The sequence below is a fragment of the Drosophila pseudoobscura genome, chromosome X (genome assembly GCF_009870125.1).
Source record: "Drosophila pseudoobscura strain MV-25-SWS-2005 chromosome X, UCI_Dpse_MV25, whole genome shotgun sequence".
Lineage (NCBI taxonomy): Eukaryota > Metazoa > Arthropoda > Insecta > Diptera > Drosophilidae > Drosophila > Drosophila pseudoobscura.
The window spans coordinates 13,292,083-13,305,639 of NC_046683.1; the positions used below are offsets into that span (position 1 = coordinate 13,292,083).

The window sequence follows — 13,557 nt, forward strand, 5'->3', positions numbered from 1 at the left end:
TGTACCTGAGCCATACCCTGTAATCCTCTGGGCACGAATTGGCCATCTCATGGCCCTCATGATGGGTAACTCTTGTTCGAGCTTGCGCCTCTTGTGTTTTTTTTGTACTTTTATTGTCGAAATGAGCTCTCAAAATGTTTTATGCCCCATTTTCAGTGCTTATGCAATGGATTTTAAACCCCTCTTTTTGGTCTCTTTTTCGTGCAGAACCCATCACCGAGGTCATTGGTGGCCCCGACCTGCACATCAACAAAGGATCCACCATCAATTTAACCTGCATTGTGAAATTTGCACCGGAACCGCCGCCAACCGTCTCCTGGTCGCACAATCGCGAGGTGAGTGCGCCCCCACCAGTGCCCCACCAATGCCCCACCACATGACAGCTGCACGTGTACCATATATGGGGGTCTATACGATATATGACAGCAAAAAAGAGCGAGGGATAAGAGCAGCATCAATAATTACATTTGACAAGGGTCCGGCCCCACTCCACTGCCCACAGAGATGTCTTACACTTTTTACGATTATTAGTGTTCGGTGGTAGTGTTTACCTCCCCCCCACCACCACCCACAGAACCGTTAAGACCACTCGAACAATCAGGAAAGTGTCCTTCAGACACTCTGACATGTTTTGGCCTTCGATTCGCTGAAGAACCCTTAGAAATACAAAAGTAATTTAGGAAATTATAGAAAAATCTAATATATTTAGAAATGCAGTTCATGGGGAAATATTCCCCAACTTTAGGTCACCTTTTCTTCAATTAAATACCAAAGAAATACCTCAAAAGAGATACCACACAACACATTTGAAAGCCCTTAAAAGTGTGAATTTTTCGCGACTTTCTAACTCTTGAATTTCGATTTTTAACTTTTGAATTTCCATTACAGAATGATCCTAGATACAATAAGGTACAAAATATCCACTCCACCAACACCAGCATCGGTGAAGCTTTTACATTTTTCTTTATGATTTCCTTTTTGTTCCGTTGTAAGTCCTGCATCCTGGTCTGCTCTTTTGAGACTAAAACGACTGTCATTAATAAAAATTTAAATAACATGAGCTCTGGAGAGCCACAGACCGACCAACCCATCCCCATCCCACCAAAAAAAAAAAAAAATCTGTAGCAAATTTCGTAGAGCAGCAGAAGGAGCAGCAGGAGCAGCAGGCATCTCCTGATTGTTGTGTGTGGTACTAAGCTCTGTATTCTTTTTTTGTTCTTTTTCGTTTCTCTCTCGTGTTTCGGGTGTTATTCATTTCAGGTCATAAATTTCGATTCACCTCGCGGCGGCATATCATTAGTCACCGAGAAAGGTGTACTGACCACCAGCCGTCTCCTCGTCCAGAAGGCCATACAGGAGGACGAGGGCCTCTACACATGCGCCCCCTCGAATGCCAATCCCACATCGGTCCGCGTCCATATCGTTGATGGTAAGTAGAAAGCCGGCCAGCCGGACAGTGTCCTAACACTATGCAAAAGAGCCACCCCATGTACATACCTTTGCTGTTTTTATTTGTTGGTCGAAACGAGTGTATGCCATGTCCGAATGAAGGAGATCCTGGGCCACGTGGGTAGCTCCCCATTTTGGGCTGGGTGGGGGCTTCCAGCAAGACAAATGTGCGGGCGCCCAAAAGTCAACTAAGCTTTTGCTTCGGCTTTATTTGACAGACGAGCTGAGCAGAGCAGAGCGGAGCTGAGCGGAGCGTTTTGCCCGGTGATTGACGACAACTTTTCCCAACACTGGAGACGCCACGGGGAGACGACATTAAACATACAGAGAAAGAGACAGAGAGAGAGAGAGAGAGAGTAGTCCCTGGGGGCAAACGACTGAACCAACAATTATGTATGTGTACAATTTTTGAGCGCTTTTGACCGCAATGCAAATGGAGCTCCAGCTACGAGTGGGTTATTTTTTCAATTTCCGATTAAAATACTAGGAAAATACCAAAAAAAATTGAATACAAATACAATTAAAGCATTTTTCTAGTATTTTCTGGCTAATAGAAAAAACCAAAAATAAACATATTTCTAGCTTTTTCTAACCTTCATTTTTACCAGAAAAATACTAAATGTTAAATGTTGGTATAGTTGTTGGTATTTTTTTGGGTGCGTACATATATGGAACATTTAAAAAAACAGCAGTCTCCACACTTGTTTGTATCTTCTTCTCATCATTAAAAAGTTCAACAAGTTTCAGGCCAAAAAAAAGGGCATAGGTTTTCAACTCAATTGGAAGCCCTATTCTGAAAAATAGATAATATCCTTTGTCGAAATTTCAAAGTATTTCAGTATTAAATGCTCTGCTTGTTTTAACATTTGTCTCTCATACCGCAAAACTATTCAAGGTTTTTTTTGTGTTTCAAAAATACTGCTTTTTAGCCCGTTTCATACAGTAGGAGATTTTCATCGCTTCTTAACCGCTAAATCATTTGGAAAATATATTTAAACTCAACATTCAAATCAAGTCTCCATAAAGTCGTGATTTTTGTTTGATAAACTCTATAAAACAAGTCGAAAAATACCACAAAAATACTAGAAAAATACTAAAAACATTAGAGAAGAAGATACAAATATTTTACATCGTTTTCTTATAATTTTTCATAATCTCTGTGTATTAAGCGAAGGGCCTCGTTTTCATTAATTTCCATAGGTATATTCCAGTATATTTTTTCACAAATTATTTGCATCTTTTCCTAGAAACTTTTTGGGAATCTCAGAGCTACATATATCTCCTAGTTTTTGGGCCTATATCTACTTGAAGTTCACCGCCTTGTAGCCACCTCAATTTGTAGCTCAAGTATTGGCCAATAACCCAAGAGGCAGGAGTACACAGACACACATACATATGTACATGCACAGATACTCGTACATATATGCACACACATGGAACACATGGAAAAGTCAAAGAAAATTAGTTGAGGAAAAAGTTTGAGCATCAACATTTGCGCAAGTTTTGACTCGTTTATGCCGCAGACGCCGCAGCCACTGTGTGTTGAGCTTTGGATGGTTTTCGACTCCAATCTACTCCCCAGTCCCCAGTCCCCAGTCCCCAGTCGCCAACCCCCTAGCCACCCCATCTACTCAGCCGGGTGCCAGGCGCCCCATCCGCCTTCCGCCTTCCGGCTTCCGCTGAGGCCGGAAAAAAGCGCTTACAAAGCAAAAAGTTTAACAACTTGAGCGCAAATGACTTTGGCGTGTAAGCGGCACGCTACAACAAATATGCCCCTGGAATTAGACTAAAAATAACAGCAACAGCAGTAGCAGAAGCAGCAGAAGCAGCAGAAGCAGCTGACACTCTGGCAAAAAGGCCAGGAGCAGGACGAAACAGCAGGAGAAGTGGCAGGAGTAGCAGTAACAGTAGCAGAAGCAGTAGCAGTAGCACTACCATGGCAGTGGTAGCAAGCAACTTGTTAAGTGGAACAACTGCTGAAACTTAAGTAATTAACACAAGTTGTTTGCGCCCCAACGTTGCCGCAGGGCCAACGCCACACAGCCCGGCACGGCCCGGCCCAGCGCCATGGGGCATGGCGATTGATGGGGTAGCAGGGTGACAGGGACAGCGGGACGCCTTCCACCACATTTCCAAGTAGTTTATTTAATAAAAGCATCTGACTACGGCCAACCCCCCTCTCCTCCAGCCAAAAGGCAGCAGAAAGCCGAATTGAAATCGACACAAAAGCCGTCCAAATGCCGGCAAAACAGAGAGATCAGTCGTGGTGCCAAGCCCCGAAAAGGGAAGTGTATTAGCCACACCCCATTCCCCCAATTCCTCTTTGAGCATCGAAGCATAGCTAAGAAGGTAAATGGGGTTCTTTTTGGGTACCAATCATAGCCGAACTTCACAGCTGAAACATAGAGTATCTTGTATATATGTATCTCTTGGACTCAAAGATACTATTTGGTGTGGAATGACCATATTTGAGACTTGAACAGGCCTGAGAATTGTTCGTTTTTGAATACACGGAGCGGCAGTTTTGTGGTATTTTAGTATCTTTTCAAGTATTTTTTAGCATTTTCTTATTTTGTATAGTATATTTGGAATTTGTATAGTATTTATAGTCCATCAGTTGGGATATTTTCAAAGATTTTTTGGAAGTTTCTTATTTTGTATAGTATATTTGGTATTTCTGTTATTTTGATAATATTTATAGTCCATCAGCTAGTATCTTTTCAAGTATTTTTTTTAGCATTTTCTTATTTTTTGTAGTATATTTGATATTTCTGGTATGTATATAGTATTTATCTTTTGCTCTCAGCTTCGAGGACCACTATAATTTTTCCCCCACCTTTGGGAAGTCTCTCTTCATTCGGGCGGGATTCCCATTCGACAGACAGCTGTTCCTTTCATCGAATCGCAGATTCAATAGTTTTTCATTTCATATTTGTATTGTGTTGGCAGCCATCCAAAAGGGTTTTCCAACTCACTTTCGTGGGGCTTTCCGGCTCATATTCATTCTCGTTGCTCTGGTGGCTTTCCTTTTCCTCTGAAATTGCTCACTCGCACGTCCTTAAGCCCCTTGGCTTGCCGCCCGCCTAGTGAGGCGCCTATACATGCGAGGCACGAGTGTATCTTCGTTATTGCATTATTGATAATGCTGCTGCTTCAGCATCAAAGCCAAAGACAAAAGCCGCTTACTGCTGTTTGTTTTGCCTTGTGTTTTGGGCAGCATTTGATGCGATCATTACACCTAGACGCACAAAAGTCGACTGACATCAAAGTCATTTTCATTAATTGAACTGCTTCTTCTGCTGTCCTGCAGGCGGTCTTTTCGACCACACACACACACAATCGGTACGAGACCCCAATCCAATTAAGTGTTGTTTCTATGACGCTTTTATCTGCAGGAGTGAAAGAGCGTCCTTCCCTTCTCTCGCTTCACTCCTGCCTCCTCATTACTGTCATAAGTGGACGAACGATTCATTGTGTCTCCACTCCACTCCACCTAGTCCTCCTCCTCGAGGCTCCGACGATGTCTAATTATGTCAAACCGTATTAACTAAGCAGACCAGACGTTCCTTTTGGCTCTCACTCTCTCTGTGCTTTATATCCTTCGTAATTAGTGGATGCCTGGAACGCTGGAACGTCGCTTCTCCTGGTTATCGGCCATTGTCGTTTAGCATTCGGCATGGAAAACTTTTCAAAATGCTTAGCAGCCAAAGAACTTGGGCGGGGTGGGGTGGGGCGGCAAAATGGTTTGGCAAATCTGCATTCATTTCCAAGCAAAAAGAGAGAGTGAGCACAGACAGGAGACAGGGAGGGCTAGAGGGAGAGAGACACTTAAGTAACAGCTCATGATGCGGCATCAACGAACTCGTAAAGGACGAACGATGCATGATAATTGAAGCAGGAGTCGCCGCGTCGCACAGAAACACAGACAGAGAGACTCTCCGCGAGCGCATTTCATGCCAAAATTTATGGCTCCCGTATCTGCCATCTGTGTGCTCGATGTGCCACCCACCCCCAGCCACCATCCGACGCTCGCCCCCCCCTCAAAGATGCCACTCAAGGCATCCATAGTCCATGGCCCATGGCCCACTCTCCGTCTCCTATTCAGAGTAGTCTCCAGGAAGTAGTTGGGCATCACCATACCCTGTAATTAAAGAGGGAGCACTGTAGAGGCAACAGATGGTACGAAGAACCCCACATATATTTCTCGGATACGGCACGGTCAAAGATACACCTCGTATCTATTCCTATTTCTCTGAAGTCGGTTATCATTGGACTACATTTTTCCATTTACTTTGATGGATAGTTTTCCATCTGGAATATAGTTTCTCACACCAATGTTGGCTATCGGTCATTTATTCAGTATTTTCTGGTTATTTTAGTATCTTCTAGTATATGTGCATTACTCTTTGGTATATGTCTAGTGTTTTTAGTATTTTGTATTCTATAATATTCTTGTATTGTTTGTTTGTTAGGCTTTTGGTATTTGTCTAGTATTTTTCTGGTATTTTCTTTGTTTTATTGTAAAATTTTTTCTACTCTTTTAGGTTTTTTTGGTATTTTCTAGTATTTTTCTGGTATTTTTGGTATTTAAGTTCTTAACGTTCCTTTTAATCAAAGCTGCATTTTTTTTTGTATTTTTTGTTAAATTTTGTGTTAACTTTTACATTTAAAGGGTATCCCATATTCGCATTCCACCATTGTACATTTCCCTCTTGTTTGTTGCTGCTTTCTGTTCATCTTTTCAGTGTTTTTTTTTTAGCCAGTAGCTTGGCGTTTTTATTGCCGGCAATTAAGTTAATAGGCAATAAAGCTTCTGGATTTGCCAGCCATCGCCAGAAGCAGTGCCAGCAGCAGCAGCAGCGGCAGTCAGGGATGCAGATACAGATACATCCTATAGATGCAAGCTTAAGGCTCCTTCTTTGGCATGAAAAGTGCTGCAGCTTTCAAATGAACTTATTTGCCATCGCATTTTGCTCACTCTTGGAAACACTTATGTAAATGCATCCATTAATGGGGGAAATGCTTTATGAAATACTTATGTGGGAAGTACGAAAATCGGATAAGATTTGGCAAACAAATCACTCCAAGATTGGCTATAATAATTATTATAATATGTTAAGGGGCAGCATATGTAAATATCTTTTAGATTATGAATCGGTTGTGGATTTCATCGTCCCAATATCATTTCCCCAGTGAAGACGACAGTTCTGCATATAATTTATTTGTTTTCTGAGCTTCTGGATGGTCTGCAGAGGCAATGCACTCGAAATTAACTCAAATTTCATGCATTTTGAGAGCGTAGGTCTCTGCAGCCCCGTCGATGGCCACTGTGTTTTGTGCCTCCGATCGAATGGCAGCTGCGACTCATGTATCCGATATTCAATTGCAGGCGAACATCCGGCGGCCATGCATCATGGAAACTCGGCGCCACTTCAGCCACCGGCTTTGATCTCGATGTTGATGCTTGTCTGCAGCACTCTGATTCTGCTGCACGCCTCTGCCTGCTGCAGCCCAACCCTACCCAAGATGAGGACACAACAACAACAACAACAACAACAACAACGAGGAGGAGGCAACGGCAATGGACAGCTGAAGGACATCAAGGGCGGCGAGCGGCTGGAGAGGAATTCGCTGGTGCCTGGGACATGACTAGCCGGCCCCCGCGTAACCGGAGCCGGAGCCGGAAATGCCATCGAAATGCCAACTGGAATGAAATACTAAATATTCCATAGAGCGAGCTGCAGAAAGACAGAGAGAGAGAGGGAGAGTGAGTGAGTGAGTGAGGCGCGGGGGTAAGGGGCAGCTGCTCTCTGGTTTTCCGTTCCAGTTCCAGGATCCTTCCAGCCACCGCCTTGGTTCTGCGTTCTCCAAATCGTTTCGTTTCTCCTTTTTGCCCCGCTCCATTTTTCGCTCTATGAGTGGAATGCAGAGGGGGAGGGGCATGCGTGAGTACATCCTTTTTATCACTAAATTAAGTAGTCGTTAGATAAGGTCCTTTGCGAAATAACTGGAGCTGGAACGAAAAGGAAAAACAAAAAGCAAAACCCAAAAAAGAAAAAACAAAAAAAAAAGTGCAGAACGAACAAACGAACGATTTTCTTCATGCAACATGTTCTTGCAACAAAACCATTAAATTCACAAGAAATACAAAAATATAAGCCCATTGTAAATAAGGCATCGGATGAGAGATTGCCAGCAGATCAACAAGAAACACACACAAAAAGATACAGTTACAGATACAGATACAAGTGGGAATACAGATATTGCATTGCGTAATGGATTCAGATTCCCCCTGTTTTGAGATGGATCCATTCCATTTTATAAGCTATAGGTGTCTAAAGATAAATACATACTCGTAAATATTACATACATATATATATGCGCGCAGAAACAGATACAGATACAGATACATATAGATGAAGGATCCCTCAAAATTTGAGGCGGACAGAGTGTTTTTTTTTAGGCTTAAGTTCAAGACTATAGTAAAATCTAAGTAAAGATAAAGATTCAGAGAAAAGGAGGGGCAGGAGGAGCAAAAGACGTAGCAGAATATACAGAATGATGGGTAAAGGATACAGGAGGATTATCTAGTAACGTAAGCGAAAACAAAAAACCACAAAGAAAATCTTAGTATAATTGTATTTTTTTTTTTTCGTGTCGCATCAGATCTGATCAGTATAATAATCCGTATCTCTCTCTCTCTCTCTCTATAGAAATTGTTGTTGTATGTGTGAGAAAAGATAGAAAAGATACATAAAGAGAAAAGCCACAGATAAAGAAACAAATACATAACTATCCGATTAAAAAAGCATATTGCTATTGAAACTATCTCCCTCTCTCCGTCTCTCTCTATAGCTATCTCTATCTCTCTCTCTCTCTCTCTCTCTCTCGATATATACTTCTCTCTCCTTCACACACAGACAGCACACATAGATACATAGATACTCTATCTCTAAGCCAAGCTAAAAGAAGAAGATTAAGTTTAGAAAAGGAAGGAAAGAAAGAAAGAAAGAATCCGCGATCCCACCCCACACAAAAGAAGACAGGGTCTAACCCTCCATTCCCCTCTTGGTTCCCCTCCCCCCCTAAGATAAAAGAAACCCCCCCATTGCCCACGTCTTTCCAGCCCTAGCCCCAGCCCCTTTCTGTGAACCCATTTCTCATGCTCTAAATATAGGAAAAACAAGATACATATACAAAAGATACTCTCCATACTAAGCGCGTAATTACATGGAATATGTCATTAAAAGTAACAAGATTCACGACGAACCCCAAGAAGGAATATATTTTATAAATGTGATGACGTTTAGAAAATTAAAAATTTATTGAATAAACAAAAAACCAAAAACGAAAAACCAAAAGACCAAAAAACAAATACAAACAAACAAAAAATAAATTAAAAATGAACCCCAAAAAAAAAGACTACGAGAAATTTCAGCAGAATCCAATCCCCTTCAAGATACATAGGTTATGATCCCCCCCCCCCCTGCCTTCACCCATCGACAACAAAAAATATGGCCCCTCAGCCGGTTCTGCAATATGTGCGTAAAAAAATGGTTAAAAAAAGTGATCTAGAAGGAGAAGGAAAGATTAGGTGTTGTTTTGTCCTTGGGCTGCTTGATGACGGAGGTGTGGCACTCCCATATAATATCAGTAGTCGATTGCAGAGCAGTCCTTGAGGTAGAATAGGTAGAAAAAAGTCGAAGATGAGAGTATGAGGAGGCGTAGGAGTATACCATATATACTATTTGATCTACTTGTCCATCATCTAATCGCATTGCACTAGAGAGCCCTAAGCAGATCAGACACAGAACGGAGGGGAAAAACTGAATGTAATTCAAAAACCAAATACAAAAAAAAAAACGAAGCTACAACCAATTTCTATATATGTATGTATATGTATATGTATGTGTAAAATAAGGGTGAAAACGAAAGGAAAAAAAAACACAAAAAAAAAAAATAAAGTCCACTACGAATGAAAAAAAAGAAAAAAACGAGGGTATCACTGTAATGATGATAATGATACCGTTAACGATAAGCGATAATTAAAAATGTGTTGAACCCCGAAAGGAATTTATGTTCGATTCGATATGTCTGTATATTAATTTTACTGTTATTATATGGTTTAACCCCCCGCCAACCACCCCTCAAAAATGAGTTAATTAATGAGAGAAATCGCTATCCAAAAGGAAAACACACAAAGAAAAAAAAAAGAGAAAATACAATTTTTAAAAAAATAAATGTGTTACAATACAGAATTTTAAGGGCGAAAAATTGCAAAAACCAAAAAAAAAAAAAAACAATTTTAAATGTGAATTAAATATAAAAAAAAAACCATAAGAAAACAAAATGCCCCGAACAAAATATCTATGGTATATGTGTGTGTTGCCTTCCAAAGCGATAAAAAAATGGAACACTTTCAAAAATATTACAATTCATAAATAAAAAAAAAAAATAAAAAAAATACAGAAATACTTATACAGTAACATCAGAAAAGATCAGATCAGATATATATAGAATCCATATATGATACGATACATGCTCGTTCGAAGGAGAGAAACAACACCAACAACATCATAATGCCACAGCACAAGCGGTAGTCGAACGTTGTTTTGCTGTTCAAATGTTCCCATCAGCGAAAGGCTACGTTCGTTTTGCCCAAGACAAACCGAAGACCATTCAAAATGAGTGATTCTTAATGTTTAAGGATAAGATACAGTTCCGAGCTCTAAAAAAAAGCATTGTTTATCGGTGTAACATTAATACTGGTAAAACAATCGTGTGGTTTGTCGCATTGGAGACTCCGCCATATCATCTCGCTTAACAATGAATGTCCTGTCGAATGGGAATGCTGTGGCATGAACACCCTCACTACATGAGTGATTCCAAAAGAAAAAAAAAACAAAATATATGAATACTAAGAGTGCATGAGGTTTTTGGAATAAAATTGATAGCCGAAACGGAAGGAATATACACACACAGAAACACACACAGATACACCAGGGATAAAGACACTGCAGAGATACAGATACAGATACAGATACATATTCCAAATACCGATCGACACGAATACTGAAAAGAGGCATGCAATTCCGAAAAACTATGAATTCAATAAAAAACTGTATAAGAAACAAAAAAAATTAATGTAAAAATGGCTTTTGATTTTCACATTGGAATGGGGGAGAATCCCTGCCTAGAGAGCATTCCACTCGAGACATGCATTCAATTCCCCTCTAGCTGGAGGGAGGGCATTCCATCCTCTAGACAAGGCTGCAGTAGAGGTCCTTTCGCTGTGAATGGATGAGTCTTTAACTCAATCGCTGGCCAACGATATAATTTATGCAGAACGCTGAGGCATAAGCTGTTTTTTTTACGATATGAATGTCGGTCAGGTAAATAATGGGAGTATTCCCCTGAGCAAAAGAGGTAAGTGTTTCAGGAAAAACCAAAGCTCTGCCTTAGCTTCGATTTGAGAGGAGTTGGAGGGACTAGGAATGGTTTTGGAATCTTCATAAGGGACTTAAAGGGAAGTTAAAAGGTCTTGCGAGCAAAAGCAAGACAAAAGGTAATGTATCTGTAGGGAAGAATGTAGAGTGGACAGCCAGTGATAGATCTTTGTCCAAAGATTAACAAACACAAAAAGTAGAATAGAATATTCATGAAATATAAGACCATCAGAATTAGTAGATATACCTCCTAAAAGAGCAAGAAAATATAAGAGATACAGAGAAAAGAAGGCTTAAAAAAATACAAGATAACTTTTCATTGAAGATAAAGATTCTTCATTAAAAACCAGTCCAGAATTAGGTAAGATCTTCGTTTAAGGCGGGGAATCCCTTCAATAGGCTTTGCTGCAGGCTGAAGGTCTTTGGAGCGATGGTGTTTCAATGGGCTTTTCACCTTTTCCACGTTGATTACGTGAACAATTTGCTCGATTGATTGTGCAGTCGATCGTACACTGTCCACTTGTCCATTCCTGATTTAATGTAATTAATTTTTAATTTACTAGAAGCCTTTAATTGAACGAAACTTTGTCTCGTTGTAAATGTATCATTCGCTCTCTCCGTCTCGCTCTCTCCTTTCTGTCTCTGTGGTTCGTGGTGCGTCTCTCGCTGTCTCTTTGGTTTTCATTGAATATTTTATTTGATTGCATTTTGCATTGTCAGCCTCGATTGCCTTGCCGTACTCTCCTTTTCTGATACCCTATAATCGCATAGAGAGTAACGGAGTATGTAGAATCAAGACTAACTTATGGGATTTGGGGTTAAATCCTTTTTGTTTTACTGAAAATATTTACTGCTATCCTGAGTTTTAAATTTTGTATAATTATTATCTATATTTTTATACCAAAATTTTCAAGCTTCCACAAATATAGAACCATAAAAGATAAAAAAAAAGCCAGTTGCCCAGGAAGACAAGTTCTCGAAAACTTTTACCAAAGTTTTTTTGCCAACTCTTTCTACTTTTTTCTGTTTCTCACTCTTGTTTTTCACTCTATCCAGAGATAATTTTGTCTGTATATACCTTTCATGCCCATAGAGTAAAGGGTATTTTATGATCGAATCGCTTAACTAAAGCGTTCTCCCTTATTTGTTCTTTTTGTTTTGTTTTTTATTTATCCTTGTTTCTCCTCATTTTTTGTAGTATCTTTCGCTGTTGTTTTTTGCTGCTTGAAACTCTGCGGGTTTTCCCTTTTATTTTTTATTCATTTATTAATTATTTTATTGGTTTTTCATACTCTACAACTCTTCCTTTTTTTTCTCTTGGTAAATTAATTTACATAATGCATGACACTTTCTGAATCATGGACGCGGACGCGATGTGAATGGAAAATGGCCATAAATAACGCCCGGATCCCTGACCTTCTCTCTCTCTCTCTCTCTCTGTCGCGTTGTCTCTCTCTCTCTGTCGATGCATATTAACTTAATTAGTTGAGAGCGTTATTTCCTTACTCTTCCGCGTGCCTTCCGCTCCGTTCCGCCACTCGTCGCACTTTTATTTTCGAATTTAATCGCAATTTTATTTAATGTTTTTATAATGAGACACCGAACAGAACGAGTGGGGGGGAGGGGGGGGGGACCGACCATACCGATATGAAATATTTATAATAATATCCCCCGATCATTGATAGGGCATGTGTCCAGCTGAGGAGCAGGAGGAGGAATGCTGCGATTGAAACCGTTTTGGCGGCATTGTCTGACAGTTTTCATTAAGGACCTTAACGTCGGTCCGTCGAAACAATATTTCGCTCGCCCAGAGAGGACATGGGATAATGCCATGATTGGATTGAAAGCCATTTTATCTGATTGGAGGAGGGAATGGTGCCAGCAAGAATTTCATTGAGCGAAGCATCGGATGAAATGTTCTTTAAAGCGAAGCTTGTGACGAAATTCCAGGCAGAGTCAAAGCAGAACAAACCCAAGCAAAGAAAGAGAGAGAGAGAAGGGAAAACAAGTAAAGTGTAACCTAGAATGGACCCGAAGTGGCACCCCTGCATTCGTTTACCGTTTACTCGTCTCCCTCAATCAGAATCGCACCGCGATCGTCGCTGAAGAGAGAGCGCTAGAGCGAAATGTTTAACAGCCGACAGATCAGCAGCCGCCAGCAAAAACCAATGTAAATTGCAACAACAACACATTTGCATTGCATTTACTCTCTCTCTCTCTACCCGTTCGTCTCTTCGGCTTCTGGCGGCAAAGCAACGACGTTTTTGCTTGCACATTGTTTTTGCACAAACAGCGGCAACTGACGGCACAGGCTATACCCTTTAGAATTTATATATGAAGATCGGAGCATCTCAAGCACCAAGAGAAGAATATACCCGTTGCTGAAGTGCAACACAATGTCTCTCTCACCTCTCACGATGTACATATGAGTTTTGAGAGAGATTTTCAGGTGAGCGCTGCTTCGTATTCATTGTTTTTGTTGCGACTCGGGTCTACATTTTACCTCGGATGTTTTTAGTGATTTTTCACTCATTGTTGCCTGTGCCTCGGGTGCGATACGAGTGGGAAGGGATTGCGTGAATGAGCCCGAAATATACTGTTTTTGAGTGTTGTGGACTTTGTTTCGGATGTGGATTCTCGGACCATAAAGTGTGCTCCTCCA

General features: G+C 40.7%; 1 protein-coding gene across 2 annotated transcripts in view; it reads left to right on the plus strand.

Moving 5' to 3' along the window:
- Nucleotides 1-8,618, plus strand: part of dpr8 (defective proboscis extension response 8) — a 64,537-nt gene extending 55,919 nt beyond the window's left edge. Inside the window, exons 5-8 of one of the 2 annotated variants that reach the window (XM_033382946.1) lie at nt 208-335; nt 889-909; nt 1,261-1,429; nt 6,839-8,618. In XM_033382946.1, the coding sequence (XP_033238837.1) occupies nt 208-335; nt 889-909; nt 1,261-1,429; nt 6,839-7,098 (578 nt within the window). In that variant the 3' untranslated portion in view covers nt 7,099-8,618. The remainder of the gene's footprint in view (nt 1-207; nt 336-888; nt 910-1,260; nt 1,430-6,838) is intronic. The other variant, XM_033382947.1, reaches the window with a different exon arrangement.
- Nucleotides 8,619-13,557: the final 4,939 nt, after the last annotated feature.